At 39.3% G+C, this 22,855-nt stretch overlaps 3 protein-coding genes across 4 annotated transcripts; all 3 read right to left on the bottom strand.

Moving 5' to 3' along the window:
• Positions 1 to 1,557: 1,557 nt before the first annotated feature.
• Positions 1,558 to 6,247, bottom strand: LOC117490528 (palmitoyltransferase ZDHHC23-like). The gene is made up of 4 exons (XM_034140295.1): positions 6,107 to 6,247; positions 4,360 to 4,974; positions 2,742 to 2,909; positions 1,558 to 2,111 (listed from the first exon to the last, which is right to left on the bottom strand). The coding sequence occupies exons 1-4, from the start codon at positions 6,223 to 6,225 to the stop codon at positions 1,838 to 1,840; spliced, it is 1,176 nt and encodes a 391-aa protein (XP_033996186.1). The 5' UTR covers positions 6,226 to 6,247; the 3' UTR covers positions 1,558 to 1,837.
• Positions 6,248 to 9,659: 3,412 nt separating this feature from the next.
• On the bottom strand, positions 9,660 to 15,450 carry LOC117490504 (V-type proton ATPase catalytic subunit A). Its single transcript, XM_034140265.1, has 15 exons — positions 15,297 to 15,450; positions 14,616 to 14,715; positions 14,182 to 14,310; positions 13,752 to 13,966; positions 13,534 to 13,671; positions 13,298 to 13,449; positions 12,994 to 13,156; positions 12,729 to 12,837; positions 12,397 to 12,519; positions 12,201 to 12,315; positions 11,685 to 11,748; positions 11,389 to 11,592; positions 11,061 to 11,155; positions 10,185 to 10,356; positions 9,660 to 10,091 (listed from the first exon to the last, which is right to left on the bottom strand). The coding sequence occupies exons 2-15, from the start codon at positions 14,695 to 14,697 to the stop codon at positions 9,999 to 10,001; spliced, it is 1,854 nt and encodes a 617-aa protein (XP_033996156.1). The 5' UTR covers positions 14,698 to 14,715; positions 15,297 to 15,450; the 3' UTR covers positions 9,660 to 9,998.
• A 538-nt stretch (positions 15,451 to 15,988) lies between these two features.
• Positions 15,989 to 22,102, bottom strand: wasf3a (WASP family member 3a). 2 transcript variants are annotated; one of them, XM_034140278.1, is made up of 9 exons: positions 21,898 to 22,102; positions 20,418 to 20,582; positions 19,301 to 19,435; positions 19,044 to 19,197; positions 18,839 to 18,956; positions 18,571 to 18,755; positions 17,902 to 18,123; positions 17,517 to 17,815; positions 15,989 to 17,041 (listed from the first exon to the last, which is right to left on the bottom strand). In XM_034140278.1, the coding sequence occupies exons 2-9, from the start codon at positions 20,548 to 20,550 to the stop codon at positions 16,884 to 16,886; spliced, it is 1,404 nt and encodes a 467-aa protein (XP_033996169.1). In that variant the 5' UTR covers positions 20,551 to 20,582; positions 21,898 to 22,102; the 3' UTR covers positions 15,989 to 16,883. The 2 variants fall into 2 exon arrangements, with proteins under 2 accessions (XP_033996169.1, XP_033996168.1); XM_034140277.1 differs by having other exon boundaries at positions 20,418 to 20,579.
• Positions 22,103 to 22,855: the final 753 nt, after the last annotated feature.

Genomic DNA, 22,855 nt, shown 5'->3' with positions numbered 1-22,855 from the left:
CATTATGAGAATGGGGAATAATGGGAAGTGTATAGGGTGAAAACACTAGAGTGTATAAATCACAGGAGAAAACATACACTGTTCAGAGCTGTTTAATAAGGTTGGATTTGGTTACACACATTAGTCATGGATTGTGACATTCAGCTTAACCCTCCTGTTATCCTCAGATTTACTTTTCACCCTTTCAATTTAACCCCAGTAGTTTAAAACTCAAGATAATTATCATATTCCAAATGTTAACCAAAATGTATGTCTCTGGTGCTTTAGGTATCTTAGTTGACTACCTAAATAACCATTTAAATAAAACATTACCCCAACCTTCCCCCCCACAGACCCCTTTATACATCCAGAATTCCTATTATGTGACTATCAAAAAATATATAAATCAACATATTGAAATACAATGTTACAGTAAGATCTTTTTGATGTTGTTAAAGGACCAATAACTAAAGCAGAGGGTAGTTTTTTTTTACAATGATACATTTGCATGTAATAGTCACCTCAATATCATCCTACACAATCAACACAAATATGTGTAAAATGTTGACATTTCTATATGTTTTATACTTCTAAAACAGCCTGGGGTCAAATTGACCCCAAGCAACACCGATGCGTACAAAGTGCGTACAGCACATTTAAAAAAGATCTTCATGTTCATTTTATGTTTACCCATTAGTCCTCACTAAATTAGGAAAAGTCATGAAATACTAAGCAAAAAAAATCATGTGAACCATTTTTTTAGATACGTTAAACATTGAATGGGGTCAAATTGACCCCAAGGATAACAGGAGGGTTAATATAAATAAACAATATCTGTAATTTACTTCTTACCAAAAAACAATCCCTGCATGTCTTAAAATAAGGAGGTCTGGACAATGTAGACGGAGCACTACTGGTGCTATTAGATAGTAATGGACAACAGCCACAACATTAAAAGAATCAATACCACAGACAGAGCACTGCAGAGAGAATATTGAGTTATTCAGATTGCATCAGTCATAACAGTAAAGATGACTGTAGAGTCTACAGGAAGTTCACACTGCACCCCCACCGCAGACTCACAGGGGACGTATTCCTATGTGCCACTTTGGGCCTCTTTTGTTGTTTATGCATGGACATTTTAAAAGTGAGGTTTTATAAAAGTGAGTTGTGGGATATATAAAGTGTGACTTGCACTCAGAAAATCTCCACAGGGGGGCACCCAAATGCTGGAACAGATCTGGTAGCATGCCTGTTCTTCTTTTGTGAACCCCACATAGTATTTTTCTTTATTACAAATGCTTTGTTCAATTGTTTTAAATGAACATGGTCAACAATAGTTTCCAAGTCAGTTGGACAGCATAAACTATATTTACATTCTACCTGCAGACTGAAGCCTGTACGTTATATTTCCTACAACTATTTGCAACAGGCTTAGATTTCAGACTATTTGAACTTGCACTTTGTGTTGGTACATTTCACCTTAAATCACCAAAGGTCCTACTTTAGTAGAACTTACACACATCAAACCTCATTCCTATCTTTACTTCTGAATGTTTTACCAGAGGGGTTTGTTGAAATGCCATCATTAGCCTTTCATCATTTCTAATTTCTGAAACCCTTTCAAGCATTGTCGTAATTTACTAATTAAGTAATGGACTAGGAATCGTTCAAGGTGATACTTTTTTGTTATAATCCTATCCCATGAACATAATGTATTGTATGAAAAAGCTGGAATGCAATAAGCATCAGAAGACATGGGCTGATACATGCTAAGAATGACATGAGATGCAAAGCTTCACACATGCTGTTATCAGTCAACAGTTGTCATGATGTTGCAACAGAGTACAATGTGAGACTATACCAAGTCAGTGAGGCTGGAGCGAGGAGAGACCGAGGCGTCTGCCATGGTGAGGAACTCGGCCCAGTTCTGACAGAAGCCACGTGAGAACTGTCCCGTGGAGATGACGAGCCCCCCCAGGCGCCGCTGGCCTGTTTTGTTCCTCAGAGCCAGCTGAGCCTCCCGCTCCGTCACATTCAGGCTGATATTCACAACTTGCACCAACCACATGTAAAACAGCCCACCTGTCACAATGCTGCTGTACCAAGCACAGGTGAAGCAAAGTGCCGAGCTGTAGAGATGAAGTAAAGAGTCAATGAAGCATAACAGAAATCTGTAAGAAATGTAATAAAAAGTATACCAATTATTACAGCTGAGTGTTTGTATTACTTCAACCCCCTAATTATAGAACTTTTGCTAAGGGTTTATGAACATGGTTGGAGTGGATCTGACAAGCAGTGTTCATATATCTTCATTTATAATAATTATGACACAATCTAAGGCACAGAAGGAGGGAAGAGTGCAATGTTTAAAATGTGTATGCACACCTTGCCAAAAGTTTATCTCAGTAAAAATGAACACCAATTCATATATTAGTAAATTAACACAATTTAACTGACAGTTAAACATGTGTTTTTCTTTATAAACAGTTGTAATTTCACAATTTCCAAAGAAAAATAATTGGATTTGATCCTGGACACAAGAACCGAAAAAAAGGCAGGACTGGTAATAATATTTTTCTGCATAATGTTTGTCCATGCCAATGTTATAAATGCAATAACTAATATTCAGAACATATTCATATATCATACTTATTATTATTTATCACATGAATGTTTGGATTGTGTGAGCTTTTACAATGTTGACTTCACTTCTACTCCTATATGTAGTTACAATAATCTGCACATAAAGAGTGTTGTACCTGGACTGAGTGTAGACGCCGGGGCAGTAGAGGAGCGCCGTCATCAGATATTGTCGAGGACAGAGGCTGCTCAGCACCAAGCTGATCCCGTACAGAGAGGTGACCACGAACACAGAGAGGCTCAGCAGGAAACTGCGATGGTTTGCCTGTCCAACACAGCTGTTAATCCTGAAAAACCTCAGCACAGACACACAACACAGTGTTCCCATTTAGAGTTTTTTGTTTATTTCAAGTGCCATTTATCCAATCAAATGCTCTTTACTACCCAAACACAGGCATTTATACTAAAACATTACTACTTTACACACTTCTGAACTCACTCTGATTAGTAGCCTGCTGGGCAACACATGGTCATTAATTGATATACACATGGTCATTTTGGAGGTAAGGCATCCATTAAGTTTAATTGAGTGATGACCTCGTCCTCCTGTTTGCTTTAAAATTGTGTATCTTTGGTTGCTTGGAGCCCGGGTATATCTTTTTCTGGGCACCATTAGTAACTGGGACATTGTTTGTGGAAAGACACACTGCTTTGGATTTTCTTAAATGTTAGTTTTGTGTCAATGCTTTGGACACAACAAAATAAATTCTAATCAAATTCCATTGGTTCAATGTGGCACCAGAATCTAGACAGCAGATCATTTAAAACCAAACATGTCTTTATACAACAGATACAACTATAGGGAAATACTGCAGGATAATATGTTTTTTGTTATTACATTTAATGGCGGATTCATATCTATATCATTTCCATAATTGCTGTTTCTTGAATGTGTCTGCTTATCTGTAAATACAAAACCCAGGCAAGTGTATGCTTTTAAGAGCCATACACAGTTTTAAAGCTGGTGTGACATTTAAATTCAACTGAATTGGCTGAGGATGTGTAATCTAATGGTAAATGGCAATCGTATATGGATTTATATAGTGCTTTTCCAGTTTACTTCCAGACCACTTTAAACATTTTACATATAGCAAGTCAGCATTCATAAATTCACACACATTCATAAAGAGGCAAAGGTCGCCATACCAGCTGCTCAACATTCACTCACTCTCACAGACTGGCCAATGGTAGCAATTTGGGGTTAAATATGTTGCCCAATGACAGTTCCACATGTTGACTGCAGGGGCCAGAGATCGGACCAATTCTTAGCTGACAATCCTGAGTTAAAGCTGCCCATTGGTCTGATTAAAGTCACCAATGCTATTTGCACCCTGGGTGTATATAGCCACATTGGCTTTTTACACCCTGGGTGTATATAGCATGGCAGACAAATGCAATCAGCTATTCAAAGTAGCGAGTGCTAATCACACCCTGAACATGTGATTATGTTTTATATCTATAGGTATTTTTGGAAATGTCATTCGTCGTTGATAGCTAATTGTGAACATGGCAGTAAGGTTATAATTGTTCCACAGACCCCAGATGACTCTTTGGCCAGCAGGTTCTCTAAAAGACAGCGTTATTCAGGAGTTAAATTGGGATTTTGTTTTGTTTAACCTAATTTAGTTCAGTGAAAGTAAGCAAGAGACTTTCATGATCCCTCTATTTTTGCAAAATAAAAGTATAACTGACTTAGAAGTGATCATGGGCCATATACATATGTTGTATCCAACCCACCAGACACAGTGGTGGTCCAGACGCTGGACACAGGATCCACAGGTTCGACAGTGTCCGGCTCTTGGGGGTCGCATTATTTTGCACACAGGACAGCTGCTCAGTTTTGTTGTTAGGGCATTTTTGGTCCCTGTAGCAGCTGCTGATTGGATACATCCATTAAGATGTGTGGAGTCCTTCTCAGCCTCCTGACTGTGGCTGTGAGCTACATGTAGGCACGGGGTCACAAAGCCTGGGCCTCTCTTGGTTTGTATAAGAGAGACGAGAGTGAGAATCACCCCCGTGGTCACAGTATACACCTGCAGCTGGCTGACATTCCCACGAGGTAAAATCTCTGTGATGAAGAGGTAATACATGTAGAACAGGGAGTAGAGAGATAGGGTGAGGAAGAAGAGGGTGCGTTTCTTTTTTCTGTGCGTGGCGTAGTAGTACCACAGCACCATGCCGGGCAGAGCGGTCAGGATGGTGACACCCAGCAGGAGGTGCAGCGCTGCAACTCGCAGCAGGAGAGGCAGCAGCAGCAGGGCCGGGATCAGGGAGATCTCCATTCTGTCTATAATGGCCCCAAGTACAGGAGACTGACATGATCCCCCTTTAGATGGTCTGTCTCTCAGCCACCTACAGACAACAGGGGTCAACCAGTCACAATTACAAACATTAAGGTTATTAATGTGGCAAATAATGTTGGTTGTAAAGTAATGTGGTTTCTGTGCTTGTGATTCAATCATGATTCTACAAACTCCAAGAAAAGTGATGTTACTTTCACAAAGGTAGATTTGAACTGTGTCTTTTAAAATGTAAGATTTACAAGCAATACATAATACATTCACATGTATTTCAATGTCTGTGTGTTTTATATGTATTACTTTTTAATTAATTTGTTTGCAGTAACTAAACATTCATTTATTAAGGAATGTGCATCTAGGAAACGTTTAGCTTAGCACAAAGACTGGAAACAGCTAGCTTAAGGTAACAAAACCCGCCACCACTGAAGTTCTCTGTTAACACCTTATTTTTAAGTTGTTTAATCAGTGTAAGAAAACAAACAGTAAATAACAAAGTTTGCCGTTTAGGGGAGAGTTATGTGCCAGACTATTTCTTGACTAAAAGCCAGGCCAGCGGTTTCTGTCTCCAGTCATTGTGCTAAGCTAGCTAACCAACTGCTGTATAAGAGTGGTATTATTCTTTCTAACAAATAAATTGTTGCCCAGAACAGCTTTTCAATAAGATACTGAACTCCTTTTTCCAACAAAGTGATACTTCTATGTAAATAACATTTAAAGGTAGGGTAGGTAAGTTTGAGAAACCGGCTCGAGATACACTTTTTGTTATATTCCATGGAATGCTCTTAACATCCCGATAGCAATGAATATCTTAAGTGCTTTGACAAAAAATCCATAAAAAAATGTCATCTGTGGAAGCCGTAATACTGTAAAAAGTACGACCAATCATTTTAGACGGCCCGGCTAAAATAACTGGATGGCCTACCTGCCTGTCAGCCTTCCATCTGTTCTGTGCACAAACTTATCTCGTGCCCTCATTGGTCATGTGCGCGTTCGTGTGTGTTGGAGGAGGGGCTCTATAAGGAAGTGGCAGATTTTCTCCGGTTGTGTATTTTCAAATTCTAGCGATCTCGAGCCGGTTTCTCAAACTTACCTACCCTACCTTTAAGTATTTCGGTTTATTTGCTTACTTCAGTATATTCTACTCATTAGCCTACTACTCACTATTTTCCTCAAGACCTTCATACCTGGTAAAGGCTTCATCCAGATCTTCACAGTCACAGCAACATCCGTACTGGTCCAAATCACACTCACAGCAACACATAGGATCATCTGGCTCTGGAGGCTTTAACTTCTCCCATTGCATAATGGCTTGCTAAAGATGACTGAAGTTTACAAACTGTCATTTCAACACGAAAGGCCATCAATTTAAAACTCTATACCCAATAGCAATGAACTGCACAGCTACAGCACACGTGTGTTAGGGAAATGTTAAGAGTTAGTATTGCTTATAAAAAGGTATTATATGCCACATCCAATAACAATGCTCAGAAGCAAAAACAAATATTTTTTAAGATTTCTGTTTTTTATACGGGCAGTTAATATCTCATACACATACACATGGAGCACATACACACACACACACACACACACACACACACACTACAAGGCATACTGCACTCCACCTGTGCCTTTAACTTACTATAAGATCTTCTATTTGTTGTACAAAATTAATCATTTCTAAAAATCTGAGGATTCTCAGTCCCCAGGAGCTTCTAATGCAATTTGTTGAAACAAGGCCACTGTGTCCACAGGGACAAACTATCTGGGCCAGCAAACGTCAGTCTTCAACACTCAAAGATGTACTTGAGTTTTTGACAGTGTTCTTTATTATTTCTTTATCTTATCATCATTTTTGTATGCCTTTTTAGTAATAATGTTAATTAACAAGAATGCAAATGTTTTATTTGTATTAGTAGGATCAACTACCTTCACAAAGCCAACAAAAACATTTCATCTCTTAACTTACCTTATGTCTCTGCAACCGAAGTACAAAATCCTCAACGCACTTCAGATCTACTCTCTCCAGGTAAAAGTTATGCCAATTTTAAGCAAAGGATAAAGAGAAAATGGATTAAGAAGATGACCTCTTGTCAGCAAGCTTCTTCTGTAGATGACTGAGGGGGATAAAAAGAAAACAGCAGCCTACTTTCTCATCACTCATTTGTGTTGAAAAGGGACATTGCAATGTTCCTGCATGGGGCAGTGCTGCGGCGACACCGTTTCTCAGATTCCCCCCGTGGAAGAGTCCCTACAGGAGGGAACTCCTGGCAAGTGGTTTGAAATTCTGTAGCATCTGCCAGCTCACTTTTCCCAAAGCTATCCTTCTTGCATGTCCTTAAATAGTTCACAAGTCCTTCTGTTGCATAGCTTACTCCCTCTGCTTAAACAGCTTCTTCCAGTGACCATTTGAAGTTGTAATACTTGATAAATATAGGTGCTCCCTAAACTGGTAGATACATGTAAAGGCCAGGGGTCTTTCGTGCTCCTCTCCACAGCTGACATGCTATGTTGACAATCCACACTGAGCTGGACGAGTGTGTGCATGAGAAACATGACAGGCACTCATAAATGAGAGAGTGAGGGATGATCCACAGGGCAGCCCCACCCTCTGGGATCATATTTCCTCCCACAAGCATGAACTCACTGCTCACACACAGAATTACCAGATAACTCCTGTGTTTATATACTTGCAACACTGGTAATTAACAGTGAGAATGTGTTAAGTGATCCCTGCAGGGCGGTTTTCCTTTCTCTTGCCCTCCTGATGATCTATTAGAAGTGACAGCTTTGAAAACGTAGAAAGCACACCGGCGTTAATGAGAAGCTGTTAATACCAAGAAGTTCAAGAGGTTGCAAGTGCGAGAGGCATCTGTTTACATATATTAGAGACATGATAGTCAATATAAAAAGTATTTAAATATTCTTTTTCACTTTCAGGTCATTTAATGTGTTCCTTACAGAACTACACACACACAAAAGTAGTTAATCGATTGACAGAAAAAATACATTTTGAAATTATTTTGATACGTTTTTTAATTATTTTCCAATTTATTTTCTAATATTTTGTTTTCTTGGGTTTTGTATTGCTTTTATTGCTCTTCCTACTAGACGTTTATACATTTTCCTGATGATACTGGCATTCCTCTACTTCCAATTTTCAATGTAGAGCGCTTTCTTGTAGATAAGTACTTTACAGTAAGGTAATACTTAAGTAAGGGATCTGAATGCTTCCACACATACTGCACACACTGCTCAAATGTCAGTCGTTAAAAACTGAACAATGAGATCAAGAGAGGCAGATGCATTGTGGACTATAGGCTGGTATATCCTGGGAGCATTGAAGCTTCTTAATGTCTGCAGCAGGGTGAGTCTGGACGGATGAATCAATGCAGAGAAAAGATGCTGCTCTTGCTCCTGCGGGTTGAGCTCATGAGCTTCCATTAGACTTGATGGAGGCCGGAACCCGAGATAACGGCTCTAATCCATTTTGGGAGAATTAATGCTGCGAGTCAGGCAGAACCAAGAGTACATGCTCAGGATTTCACATCAGCAAACTACAACAGATGCTTGCATTGGAAAAAAAGTGACAAGTGAGTGGACAGATCAAGGGGATATAGCTTTTTTGCGGTCATGTTTGATCAAACTGGCCTCATGTAAGGATGTCAAAAACTGTAATTACAGCGTAACGTGGAGGTAAGACTCGTGTTAGATGCCTGTAATATGGATAAAAATAGGTATAATGACAGTGTAAGTTGGTAAAAAAAGGTCATATTACAAAAATGAAATGTCTAATTTTAGCCTTTTTTGTATGTGCCCATTAAAAAGTTAAGAGTCCTAGGAGGTTTTAATTTGACGAAAGTGTAGAATTAGGCACAGCATGTTAAATGTGAAATAAAAGCATTTGTTATGGATGATTGCCTAAAAATGTAATGGTAACTCAGTCCAGGCATAAAAAACTGTTTTGAAATGGACATCATATACTGTAATTTACACTATAGTGTCAATAGAAATCTATATTTTAGCTTACTTTTCCAAAGCTACTCAAACCTAATGTATGGACAATATAATGGTTTAAATTGTTATTCAAAGAAAACAAGCCTTTTTCAAACCGTCACCCTGCAGCATTCAAACAGCATGTGTGCGCCACCTAGAGGTGATCAAGTCTTTCACTGAACATCTGTGTGTTCATGAGCTGGAGCAGTTAAGGTGAGTACTCAGACTCAGGTTGAGCTGTTTCAAAGCTACAACTTTATGATTACTACAATTTGTAATCAAATATATTTTACTGTCAATCTTTCAGAGGAGTGAAGTTTGCTCTGTAAATCAAAGTCTGCACATTTTTGGAGAAACTGGAAATAAACATTTTGAAAGTGATCTTGTTCATTATATTACGCAGTGACATCAACTTTGTCAACACACTCCCCATGCTCATGATGAATAAATGCATACTGCCATTTTTTAACATTTATTTCAGGACAGCAACAACCCACAAATATAATAGAGACATATTTTACAACACAACTCTAACAGAATCATTCATTCACATTTTTGCACATAATATCAAGTATATTTTCCACAACATCACTATCACACTTAAGAGCTTGAAGAATTTTTACCCTCTGATATTCAGTTTCGCAGTGCATCTGTCCCTTTACCCATGCGCATTTCCCACTTGATTAATAATCTGTATTGATCCCCGCCACATCTGGAGAAAAATAAACTCCCTTGCCTGTCATTGATGCAGCGATTGGTTGAGTGCAAGTACAGCATCATACTGGGGCCCACTGATGTTAACCACAACATGACGATGTAGATCAATAAGTGCAATGCAATGGGCTGAAAGTGTTGCTACATCCGCAGAGTAGATTGCATTTTCCAGTATCGTGTTCATGAGAAAAGAAGAGTCCAAAATCAACTAAATGAAATGGAAACGTGTGCAGGAATGTACAAGGGGATGTAAACACAGAGGAATTAAATAGTTCACATGACTGAGGCAGACATTAAGAACACGGGCCAAACAATGTTTCACTGCACTGGGGTTTGGATATTTGGGAGATGTACCGAGAGGTAGGAAACTCATTCCTCCAGGGTCCTGAAGGCGTTCTGCATGTCTTCCAAAAGCTGGGCGAACTCCGCTTTGATCTTAGGTTCACCGTCCTTCACAGGGTCCTAAAGAATCCAACGGATAGCAAATACGTTATTTACCTTGACTCAGAACTAGACACATTAATCTCCAACACAAAGTGAGGAACAATGGCGTACCTTGAACTTCATGGAGCTGATTTTGTACAGGATCTCTCCCATGTGCTCCCGGATCATGGACCAGGTGATTTTGTTGTCGCTCTGAGCTGTGGTCTCCACGGCGTGCCGGGCCATGTCGTAGAAAGCAATCATGTTGGAGAGGATGCCCACAGTTTTGTAGAAGGGGCAGAACCTGTGTGTGGGGACAGCAGAATGTGTGAACCTCACAGTTTTTGGTTATAGAATAAACAAGCAAACAAAAACTATTTCAGCGTTATATCAATTGTTCAGTTATTCCATGATTTCAACAGAAATCAACTCGTGTCTTAGAAAACATGTGGAGATGCTGTAGTAAAGGCAATCTTTTCTAAAAATGTGTTCCTGGTTTCAGAAAAATATATATGGGAAATGTGTTTTTCTGACAGTTGCTCCATTTTACAATGTCATAAAATAAAATATAAATTAGACAAAAAGATTAATATAATTATAAGAAGCAAAACTAAGAAAGTTAATTAAAATGATAAAATATAAAGATATTTATATAAACATAATTAAAGTAAAAATATCAAATAAATGATAAAAATAATTAAAACCGAACAAATATATTGACAAACATAAGAAGTTGAAGTAAAAATAGGCACATTGTACTATGATATATATATATATATATATATATATATATGAATGCTGATGGTGAAGTACGTCCTTGTGCCTAGTAAGTATTGAGGGAGGATTTTTAATTTGTTTACTTCAATTGTTGTTGTGGAGCAAAAAAAGGAGCTATTTCAACGTAAACAGGTTTCAATTGACTATTTATATAAAAGGTTGTAGAGCCATATCAAGCCTTCTGATGGTGAAACATGTGTTTTTGGTTGGTGAGATTCTTTTGTTTTGTACCTGTCGTAGGGGGTGTAACCGTTCTGCTGCAGGAAGTCGTCCTTAATGAGCTTTGCAACTTCTAGAGTGATCTTATCGGTCTCAGCAAGAGAAGCCTGTGAACAAAACAAGTTCCTACAGATCAGTACTTTTCTTCTCTTTTCAGAGTTGTTGATTAACCAGGTTAGCATGCTTACAAATAAATGATTGACTAACAGAAGCCCTTCATACAGATTTCTCACACCAAAAGCAGCAATAAACTAGTTGTAAAATACATGCATTTGGGAAATTATATATAGAAATTAATTCAAAAGGGGAACCATCTTATATAATCTATAATCAGACTCACCTTGCCGACAAGCTGCACGATTTCAGCCAGGTCTTCTTCCTCCTGTAGGATCTCCTTGGCTTTTGTACGGAGAGGAACAAACTCTGGGAAATGTTTGTCGTAATATTCATCAAGAGCGCGTGTGTATTTGCTGTAGCTAATCAGCCAGTTCACAGAGGGGAAGTGTTTCCTCTGAGCCAGCTTCTTGTCCAATCCCCAGAACACCTACAAAATACAAAAATAAAAGTTTAACTAAAAACTTAGAACAAGGTCAAATTTGAAGATGAAAGGCTAAAGAGCCAAAAGCCATTACTCACCTGAACAATGCCCAATGTGGCTGAAGTGACAGGGTCAGAGAAATCTCCACCAGGGGGGGACACACTAAGAGGAAAGCACAGAATTTAAGGAGAAGTCAGTCAGATAAAAAGTGTTGAGTGCTGAGGTTTGTTTTGTTACCAAAAAGGGAATCAACAACTCTAGATGTCAAAGACCTTTAAAACACAAATCACATTGAAAATCACACATAATAAAAAGTCAAGGAAGTTGAACACTAAAGGCAGTCCAAAAAGTACAACATGCTGTGTAGCTATAAAACTTTGTTTTCTTTTGTGTGCCTATTTGATTTCCAACCATGCACTGGTCTCAGTACATTTTAAAATGCACCGGCAATGAGGTTTGTGAAACTTGAATCTTTGACACTGGAAGTTTTAGGTATGAAATTCATTTAGAATCCTTGGTCTTTGTTTAATCCACCTACTATAAGTACATTTCAATGTTATGCATTGTGTCCAATTGTATAGCAGATGTTGGGAAAAAAAAGTATATCCACTCACGCTCCTACGATGCTAACGCTGCCTTCTCTCTCTGGATTTCCCAGGCACTTCACACGTCCGGCGCGCTCATAGAAGGAGGCGAGTCTGGCGCCCAGGTAAGCAGGATACCCGCTGTCTAAACACAACAACATACAAAAACTGTGTCACAGGGTCCTCGCAAATCATTATAAATGAATCACATCCATCAAGAACTTACCAGCAGGCATTTCAGCTAATCTTCCAGAGATTTCTCTCAGAGCTTCGGCCCATCGGGACGTGGAGTCGGCCATCATGCTCACATGGTAACCCATATCTCTGAAGTATTCGGACAGTGTGATCCCTGCAGAAGTAATTATAATACAGTTTACAAAAACAATTAAAGGAGGAAATACTTAAAAGGCATTTACTTTAGTTTTTGATAAGATTTCAGGGCATTTACACAATTTCTTATGGAGGTGAATGATCTTAGTTCTTTCATTTTTAATTATCATATAATAGCATTTAATATATAAAAAGGACCCTTTTCATAATAAAGTGAATGCTTGGTACCTGTGTAAATAGAGGCCTCTCTGGCAGCCACAGGCATGTTGGATGTATTAGCAACCAGTGCTGTTCTCTTCATGATGCTCTCAGTCTTGCCATCGACCTCCATAGTAAGCTGTTGGACAAGCGCAGTGTTAACAAAATAAAATGTAAAAGATTGTTCTGTTTTTTCTCTTTACATGTTTTGTCCTTTTTAGCCAAAAACTACTGTAATGTAGTACTGAAATTCCCCATTTAACAATTTGAAAAACTCTTTTGTTCTTCCACCTACCTCTGGGAAATCGCGCAGCACTTCAGACATCTCATTTCCACGCTCTCCGCAGCCAACGTACACAATGACGTCACTGTTGGAGTACTTGGACAATGACTGCGAGATCACTGTCTTTCCACATCCAAAGGCTCCTGGGATAGCAGTGGTTCCACCCTGCACACAACTACAAAGCACAAACGTTAATTAGCAGCTTGCTGATTTTATTACAGCATAAAATAAGTGGCTACACACAAGTGAAAACTGCCTTTATGAGTGTTCATAATGGAAAAAAGTTCAAACAGATCCTGAGGTATGGACCACTCACGGGAAAAGTGCGTCCAGAACCCTCTGCCCGGTCAGCAGCGGATGATTAGCAGGTAGCTTCTCTGTGACTGGGCGGATTTGTCGAACGGGCCACACCTGCATCATGGTGAATTTCTCCTTTATGCCTTCAAATTCCAGTTCAAGAACCACATCCTGAATTTGGGGAAAATCTGAAAATCAGCCTTGGGAATAGCTTTTTCCCCAACGATAGAGTTTTGCTTCCAGAGAAACACTCACAGAAATGTCGTAGTTTCCCTGTGGGGCTAAGTAGGTGACAGTGCCTCTGTTGCGAGGTGGAAGCATCAGCTTGTGTTTTATCAAGGAGTTCTCATACACCATGCCGTAGATATCGCCGCCTGTCACGTGACTGCCGACCTGCAAAGGAGATAATGTGGAATTAGTCAGAATGGTTGCAGAGGACAGACATTCACACCACACTCTGTTTTTCTTCTTACCCGAAGACTCTGGCCAGGGGAAAATTCCCATTTGAGGTCTCTGTTAAGAGCACCGATGTTTACTCCTCTTGGGATGTAGATACTTTGAGTCAGGTCGTTGATGTCTTTCAGTGGACGCTGGATACCGTCAAAGATGGAGCCCATGATGCCTGGGCCCAGCTCTACTGAGAGGGGCTTTCCCGTCCGCAGGACAGGGTCACCGACAGACACACCAGCTGTGGCATCAAGTTAAGAAAAGACAATCAAACCGCATTGCCTTGACACATTAGGTCTTGTCTTTATATTCAGACTCGCATTATCAATAAGGGAAGTAGCTCTCAAATGTGTCTTTGGTAACTTAATAACATAAATTAACTTTTAAGGAATATGATGACTGGGTTTGTGACATGTCTATCTACAGAGAAAGGTAACAAGGCAGCAGAAAGGATACAAGTCTCCTCGTAGACCTGGATGGTTGCCATGTCTCCCTCCAAGCGGATGATTTCTCCCACCAGCTCACTGTGACCTACACGAACCAGCTCGTACATGGCGGCTCCGGCCATCTCTGTCGCTGTCACCACTGTTGTAGAAATACAGAAATTCATAATGAAAGAATTATAATTTGCATCCCTAGAATTAATACTAATAATACTAAAACATTTGAACAATGAAGCATATATACACGTACAAATGCATTCAGAAAAAAAATACATATTTTAATTGTATTCCGGGGAGAAATTGATGTGTCGCTTTTATATATTCTCTGTTATTTTGTCTTGTAAAGTTGAAAGATTCAGAAGGAATTGTATCTGTGTAGTTGCGTTTGACATTGTAGGTGATAAACAACGCAATATAGTCACTAAAAGAGGAGCAATTGAATCACACCTGGTCCAGAAACCCCATGAACAAATCCAAACTCGCTCTCTCGATCCTCATCCTGGATCTTAGCAAGTTTTGAGGTATCCATCTTGATCTTGGTTATATCCTGCAAAAAATGAGGAATTCATAACACAGATGCTGTTAATTTACATTAAATACTCTCTTAAGTCCCATTAAACATAGTTTAAAACACTGATAGCATGCAGTACCTCATCCTAGCTAATCACAGATTCACATCACGACGATATGGACATTAATATGACGCCATGACAAATTACAGCCAGCAGTGCTGAAATAAATGACCAAGTCTAGGTCACAAGCTAAGCTGAGGCTTTAGCGCATTAGATGTGTTTTCCATTCACCCAGGGTCGAATAAAAGGTACATTAGGGTACTCCTGTGAATCGCTGAGGTCATGTTAGCTAGCCAGATAGTAGCTTTATGTTAGTTTCTAGTACTACGCACACTGAACGCTGAGAGTAAAGCTGCGTTTTGCCTGTGCGTATGTATGCTGACATGACTTAAGTCAGGTTACTAGCTAGCATACACTAGCTTCATCATCATCATCACAGACAGGTCAAGCTAAATAAATGTTTTTTTGCGCAGTATTTGGTGCAACACTGGCATGAAATAACAAACGTTTGTACATTTATAATTTCATATTATATCGCTACTATAGATGTCATTACCTTGTCTTAATATGCAGTTCTCCAGGTTAGTCTCCAACGTAGCAGCCTGAGGAGGAGCTTCACTGTGTTAATCACCTGCCAGGCACCGGACTGTCACGGGAAGAAAACATCTCCATTGTGGCTCCGCTGGTTTCATACGGTTGGCTTGAGTGGAGCCAAGATGGCGTCCGCAGCTCCACAGTTTCCTAGTCAACGATAAGTTCCTTATAAAAGACACTGACCTCTGCTGGATTTAAATGAAACATTCACCTCCAACAAACTAGGATACTTTCAATTTAGACCAATGTGTCTAACTGCAATTTTTTACATTTTACTTTTTTTGGCTAGAAATTGTACATACCTGGGTAACAATGAAACCAGATGCAGATGGGAGTTAGCTTTTACTATACACTGACATAGGCCTATACCTATAGCATAGTGTATCTCCTTGAGAGTAATGTATTTTCATGCATGTCCCTTGTTCAATAAAGACACACTAACCACTTTAAAACTTCATAAGTAAATTAATGTGCATCTTCTAACATGAACTGTAAAGTAAAGTGATAAAACATTGAGTGGCATATCTTATGGGTGAATCAGCTATAACTGGGATAAACCCCTAATAGAAAAAACACAGCTACAAGAAAACAGCCGTTTTAGTTTATTAATATGTAACCTGTTATTGTACTATACATATAGCTACTGTGGGATTATAGTTCATTGAGAGTTTTCTTGTAATATTGTTTTTTAATGATATGTTAACCTTTTCAAAAACACATCACAACACAAAATTATATAATGGCAGAACAATACTGTATTCTACATACCATGGTTCACAAAATGAGGTAGCAAATACAAAACATTGAATGGAATTACTCATCAAACATAGCCTACACATAATACAGGCAGGTGTACACTCATAGTCCAACATTATACCAGGGATGTGTAATTCCATAAAATGATGAAAATAAATTATAAAATGTAACACTTTGTCCTGCTACAATAAGGGGTGTTGTTACCTATACCTATACCTCCAGTGACAGTTCTGCTCTACTCAAGTTTCCCAGTAAACCATGAGTGAGACAGCCTGCACAGTACCAGGATCCCGAAACTGAAGCAGCACAATGGCCTACAGCCAATCGTTTCATTATTCATGCCTGTACTTTTCTTACTGTGTCACGTCAAAAAGGTGAAAAAGGTCTTGCACCGGGACCTCAGTTTTAAGGTTTACTGCACATTTCATCAATGGGTTTGTTGTGTTCAAGGTGTCAGTTAATCAGGGAAGGACATTTATTAGAACACACACTTGAGATTGAAAAAAGTGAGAAAACAAACTGGCTCACATTTAATCAGTGGTAGAAAACAAAACAATCAGTTATCATTCAATTGATACATTATCATTTTTTTTGAATTGTAGAAGTTCTTGCTCATGCAAATTCTTCATGAAAGTTAATGTGGCAGGACATTAATAATACAAAATGAGGTGGCAGCAGTTGGTTGGTGTGTTGAGTCCACTAGATGGAGCCAAAGAAAGTGATTCACAGTTTTGCTTTGTTTGGCCTAAAGATCCAATAAAAGCTTCATCCAGGTGCTACACTTTGGGTTAGGTCAGTCTGACCACTCGTTTTCATCCAGCTCAGAGTCGTCTTCAGAGTCAGTGTACTCCACCGCAATACGGCGGGACAAGATGGTGGCCACGTCGTTCCCTGCCGGCTCCCGCTTGTTCTGCTGCTCCTGCTGCTCTTGAACTTGCTTCAGCTGGATGCCTAATAAAAGCAAATACAGTATATTAAATCAAATCAAATATTGTACATACACAATATATTTGTATATGGTCATATAGTCCTGCAGGAAAAAATGCAAAATAAAGGATTTTACACATAGGGTTATTTATGGAGGGGATTTAATTAACAGGATTTGATTTTTACACAGCGAAATAGCATTGTAGTCATCTTTTTCTGGAGCAATGTCGATTTTTCTGAGCTTTTGCTTGTGGAATATGTTGAGTTGAACTGTATTTATGAGGATAAAAATAAAAACTGAAGCTAATCTAAAAAAAAGGTATTTCCCTTTTCAACTAGACCGAGAAAGCGCATTTGAAATCAACACCTTGTTCATCCACTTTTACCTTTCCACAATAAAAGTTCTTAACATATAATATTCACAGAAGAGTATTTTTGCATTTTCTTGATGTGTATTTGAAACCCTCCTGGTATGTAAACGTGCCAAGTCCTAACTCACCCATGCGGATGGCGGACAGCAGGTCACTTCTCGCATCTTTCACAGGTTTAGCCTCAGCTCTGCTGCCTTCACTGTGTCCTGCTAGGTGTAAGGGTGCAGCTGGGGGAGGGAGAGGTGGAGGTGGAGGTCCTGGGGGAGGAGGAAACATGTGTGGCCCTGGAGGAGGTACTGGTGGAAGCGCATAACCGGGGCCTACGTGCAAGACTCCATTATGTGGCGTTGGTGGTAGAGCACCCAGAGGAAAACCAAAGGCTGTCTGGGCTGATGGGATGGGTGGGCCTGGAGGAGGAGGGGGGGAGCTGGAAATGAAAGAAAGAGGATTATGTTGCAGTAGAAATAAGGAGATATATTTATTTATTTCTCTGATTATGCAACAAAAACCTACTTGTAATCTGCAGGTGTCCGCATTGAACCGTTCATTCGGTCTGCAGCGTGAGGCTCTGCTGTGGCGTAGGTTACTCTCTTGTAGTCGACATCAATGCTGTGGTATTCATGCTCCACAGGTGGTGAGGGGTGTGCATTCCCGGGCACGTAATCACGTGACTTGGCACGGTTACAAGCAGTTTGGGTAGGCACTGGAGGGATGGGGTAGTCTGGGAGGTCAGGCCTGGATAAACAATGAAAAAAAACAGTTGCTTTCACATATCCAGATGGTGGATTTGTGGTTATAATATCGAAAGTGAAGCCTTACATAACAAAGATATTGAAAATAGGATCAACCCCAAATAATAAAGCAACGTTTAGATTGTATTCCTCCAAATCCCTCACTACAGTTTCCAGAATTACATTTTTTGCCTTGATTAACATATTTCTGCATACAACACAGTGTTTTTACAGGTATATTTTAAAGGAAAATGTTGCCTTCCTTAGAAATGTTAAACTAAAGATTGAGAGGGACAGAGGGATGATACTTTAGGTCGTCCAGACAATCCTTGTGGTATTACATTTTTTGCATTTTTTCAGTATTATCCAGTATTATTCTCTGTTTGTGAAATTTAGAATGTTGATTTCATCTAAAGAAACAAATTCTCTTGTTTGCATCTAAAGCACTAACCTGCCATCTGGAGAGAGCGAGCCCTCAGATGATGCCCCCCGGCGGAGAGTCTGTGGGTGGCGATGATCTGGACGAAGCTCTTTATCAAAGGCCATCATGTTCCACTGTTGACTTCTGTTTCGAACCTTTCTCACCTTCTTCACTTCGCGCTGAAGGGTGCTGCTCTCCACAGATCGCTTCTGTTCCTGGAAGAGGTGGATAGAAAAGGATGATGAGAACCCATCATAAAAGTATAAAACATAAAGCAGTGGGTAGAGTATGCTCTCACCCGTTGCCTCCGCCTTTCTTTCCTCTTGTCCTCTGTGTCCTGAAGCATTTTCTCCTTCCACAGTTCAAAAAAGTACGACGGGTCTGAGTAGTATTTCATCGCATCAATGGAATCCTCTCTGTATTTAATCAAAATTTCACAAATGAAATGAGATGACTGGAAATGTAACCATTTTAGATGTTAGATTTGACAATGCGTGCATTACCTGTAGGCAGTGAGGGTGCTGAGGGGTGGAGGCTTGTCGCTGCTGTTGTGCATCTCAGCCACTGAGTTGGGAATGCTGTCTTGAGACAAAACCTGCTGGTCCTGCACAGTAGAGCTTTTAAATGCCTTCCTCATGTTAATGTCCTGAAGAGAAACTACACAGAAGCAACACAGAGGTTTCACGTTTAATAGAAAGCATGTGAGAGTAAAAGAAAAAGAAGGTATTCAAACAACAGACATCATTTCCAGTGAACTAACCTTCCTCCACGCTGGAGTCCAGCTGTGTGACCTTGATGGCCAAGCGGTCTATGCGGTCCTGGAGAGAGTTGGCGCGCACATAAAAAGTGTTGGCCTCGTTGAAAAGCTCGCCAAAAACATTTTCTGCTTGTGTACCTGCAACCAGAGCAGGAAGAAAGGGAAGGAAGGAAATGAAAAGGTGTTTCAGACCCAAAATAAAAAATTAAGGGCATGACACATACAATTTGTCATATGTACATTTCTGAATCTACATATGTATGGATTATCCATAAAGTGTTTGGTCCCTGGACTGCACATAACAGCATTAATGGCACACGTCAGACAGCTCAGATCCTCTTAATGTAGGAGCTATCATTAGACTACCTCGGCCTGTGTCTCCGCCCACTTACTCTCCATCTTATCGGCCTGTGATACAAAGCTTTACGGTAAACTCTAAGCCGTGTAACTTCACTAAATCCATGACACACACACATATGAGCACACACATAAGTACACAAAACAAACATATAAGCTCCTACTACTCCTAGTACTAGGATGGGTTAAATGCAGAGACCAAATTTCACTGTGTGTGCTGTGTGCTCTGCATGTGTGACCATTAAAGAGGGTTTCATCCCTCCGATTCTATCTACAGTATCAATTCTATCTATCGACTCAGGCACAACAGAGGTCCAGGAGAACATTTGCTTTATAAAATAGTCTTTCCCCATTTTACTCAGTGACTGTTATACACAACAAACACACACAGGTTGGTATATTAAAGCTTATTTAGAAATTGTCCAACATATTTCAAAACACACTTTCTCTGTACACATTGGATTTTTAGACTGTACAAAGTTAATTTAATTTACCGATTTTTGCTCACACAAAAATGTGAAATGATCGGTTATCAGCTATAAGATTCGAGTAATTATTGTTTATAGGTATCAGCTGAAAAAATGTCCTTTTCTGCATCACCAATATGACACTGATAAAAACACAACTAATGCATCATCGTAATTGTATGTGCTTTTTTTATGATGTTGAAGCAGGCCATAAAGCTTCTCTCCTGTTATAATCACACGTTAAACAAGCATCCAAACATACTTTGATACAAACATAGAAGTCTCAGTGATCTTACTCAGACTACTGAGCTGGCGGATGATGGTGGACAGCGTGTTGTTGGTTACACATTCCAGCTCGTTGCCAATCCTATCAGGCACTGCACCGTGGCACAGGTGCCGAGGCTGAATGTTTCTCTTTACCAAAGGCATGACCCCCTCTCACATCTCGACCACAGCACCTGCTGGGGGACAGAGGACAGCTTATTGTATACCACAGTACAACCTGCACTGCAACTATCAACATATTAATCCTTATTCATAAAAATATATCTACGTTTATCAAACATGGTGTCCTATTTCATGCACTTTCCTTCTCTTTCGCTGTAACTTCACTGGAAACAGATACATATGTTGTTAGTTGTTATCTAAACGGAATTTAACATTTAAGTCAGCAGACAATTAGCCTTTGATGTTTGGATTATATTAGTTTAAAAGATTGCTGAGTGTGTTGACTGGGCCAATTGCTGTTGAATGTCACATTTATCACCACCTATCAAAGTAGAATACCTATTGTACGTTTTTGGGCTCTTAAAATAGATCAAACATGCTAAGCAACAGCTGGTTTATTCAGCGAGTTCATTGTTATAAAACAAATGTAGCAGTTTTTCGGGTAAATGTGCTAGTCACTTTACACTCCTTTATCGAATAGACGTAAAACAAGGGACTGAGTGATTACCAATAATTACCGACAGTGGTTAGCCAGCACGTTAGAAACAATAAGAACATCAATTTACCATAATTACCATATATATTAATATTCTGTGCAACATGGCAAACAAGTCAGAGAGAACCCCTGAATGTTTAATTACCCAGGGGAGAATAGAGCTGCTTCACTGACAGTGAGTTTGGAGCCATAGAACCAGGAAAAAAACTTTAGTCCACATTTAAGCAATTTTGATAAAATATGAATAATAAAATAAAATCATCATTTGGGGTCAATTTCTCAGTTTCTAAGAAAGCAACATTGTTTGACTGTCAACAGTGTGTACTAAAAGCAATGTAAAAATGTATATGAATTAAAGCGTAGCAAGGAGTTTTTTTTCTGAAATGAAGCTAATGGCAGAATTAGAAAAATAGTTTTTTGATTTACTATTAGGAAGTAAACTTAACAAATTGACAATACAAAGATCCCACCCAAAGATGTTTGGACTGTCGTTATTGGTATTAAATATTAAAATAGCCTATTTAAAAAGTGTTTTTTTTAGCGACAATTACCCATAATCCCCTGCGTGATATAAAAGCGCACTTTGCTACTATGCTAGCTGGACGTTCATCGCTGTTGTGGAGGCGCCAGAGAGCGGCTGACATTCACAGAAATGTTTGTTCTTCTTAACTAGACGTTTAACTTCACACAGCAGGTAACATTTTAATAACGTACATGAAACATGGGATATTTAACAACATATCGGTGGCACCATAAGACAGTTAAAAAACAAACTAGTATCTCTCCTAGCATAGAGATTCCGTTGGGCTAGCTTGATTGTTGGTTCAACCTACGTTAGTTCTGACGTCAGCACGCCGGGGAGCAGCGGTGAAGGTCTGGTCCGAGCTGTTTTATCCAAAACAAACAAACAATTTGCTGGCTTGCTTCAGTCGTGCGCTGGACATTGATAGTAGTCATCTCTGCGGGGCGGAGTTCACTCTGAAAACAAATCTCTTAGGTTCAAATCACAGCTTGAGCCATGAGGGGATTTGGCCAGCAGCTTTACTCCTGTCATCCAATCACAGCTATCATGCCAGCCTGGACATCCAGTGTTTTATTTCCGCATCTATCAGTCCTTTTTATAGACTATAACTCATTAGCTGCCTTCTATGAATTGCATAATAATATATCAGTTTTCCATTAATAAGTAATAGTAATAGTTGTAACCTATGAACACATGTTTTATCAATGATGATTATAAATGATGGTCGTGTTTTTCTCGATGTTATCATTGAGTCTAGTAAAAATAAATCTTCTTAGAATTACTTATTTGGACAAATGTTTGGCCTTTTACCTGACAGTGATTTATTTGATAAAGTCTAATTTATTTACTCACTATAGTTTCAACAAATGTATTTCTGAGGTCCAAAAGAAGGCCACATCTTTTTCTGCAGCCTTCAATATACTTTCAGAAATATTCCTCATGCGTTTGGTCAAAAATGTGTTTTTATTTTAGTCTTCTTCAACTGTTCTCCCTTCTCTACAATTTTAGTTTCAAACCATCCATCAGCATAAACAGCAGTATGTCAGTCCCTGTCCTGGTGTATTAACATTGTAGGGGGCCGACCTGGATTATAAGAGAAAAGAGACACTCAGCATTTGATTGGAAAGCTACACACACACACACACACACTGCTCTTTTATCACAGATGGCATCATCTGGATTGCAGGAAGTACTAGTGTAACCCAGATATACAGTAGGGGCTTAAATCTTTGCACGCCATGATTCTAAAACTCATTGTTACATGAGTA

This window comes from Trematomus bernacchii, unplaced genomic scaffold (genome assembly GCF_902827165.1).
Source record: "Trematomus bernacchii unplaced genomic scaffold, fTreBer1.1, whole genome shotgun sequence".
Lineage (NCBI taxonomy): Eukaryota > Metazoa > Chordata > Actinopteri > Perciformes > Nototheniidae > Trematomus > Trematomus bernacchii.
The sequence above is the reverse complement of the archived record's forward strand: the minus strand, read 5'-3'. Positions and strand labels throughout refer to the sequence as shown.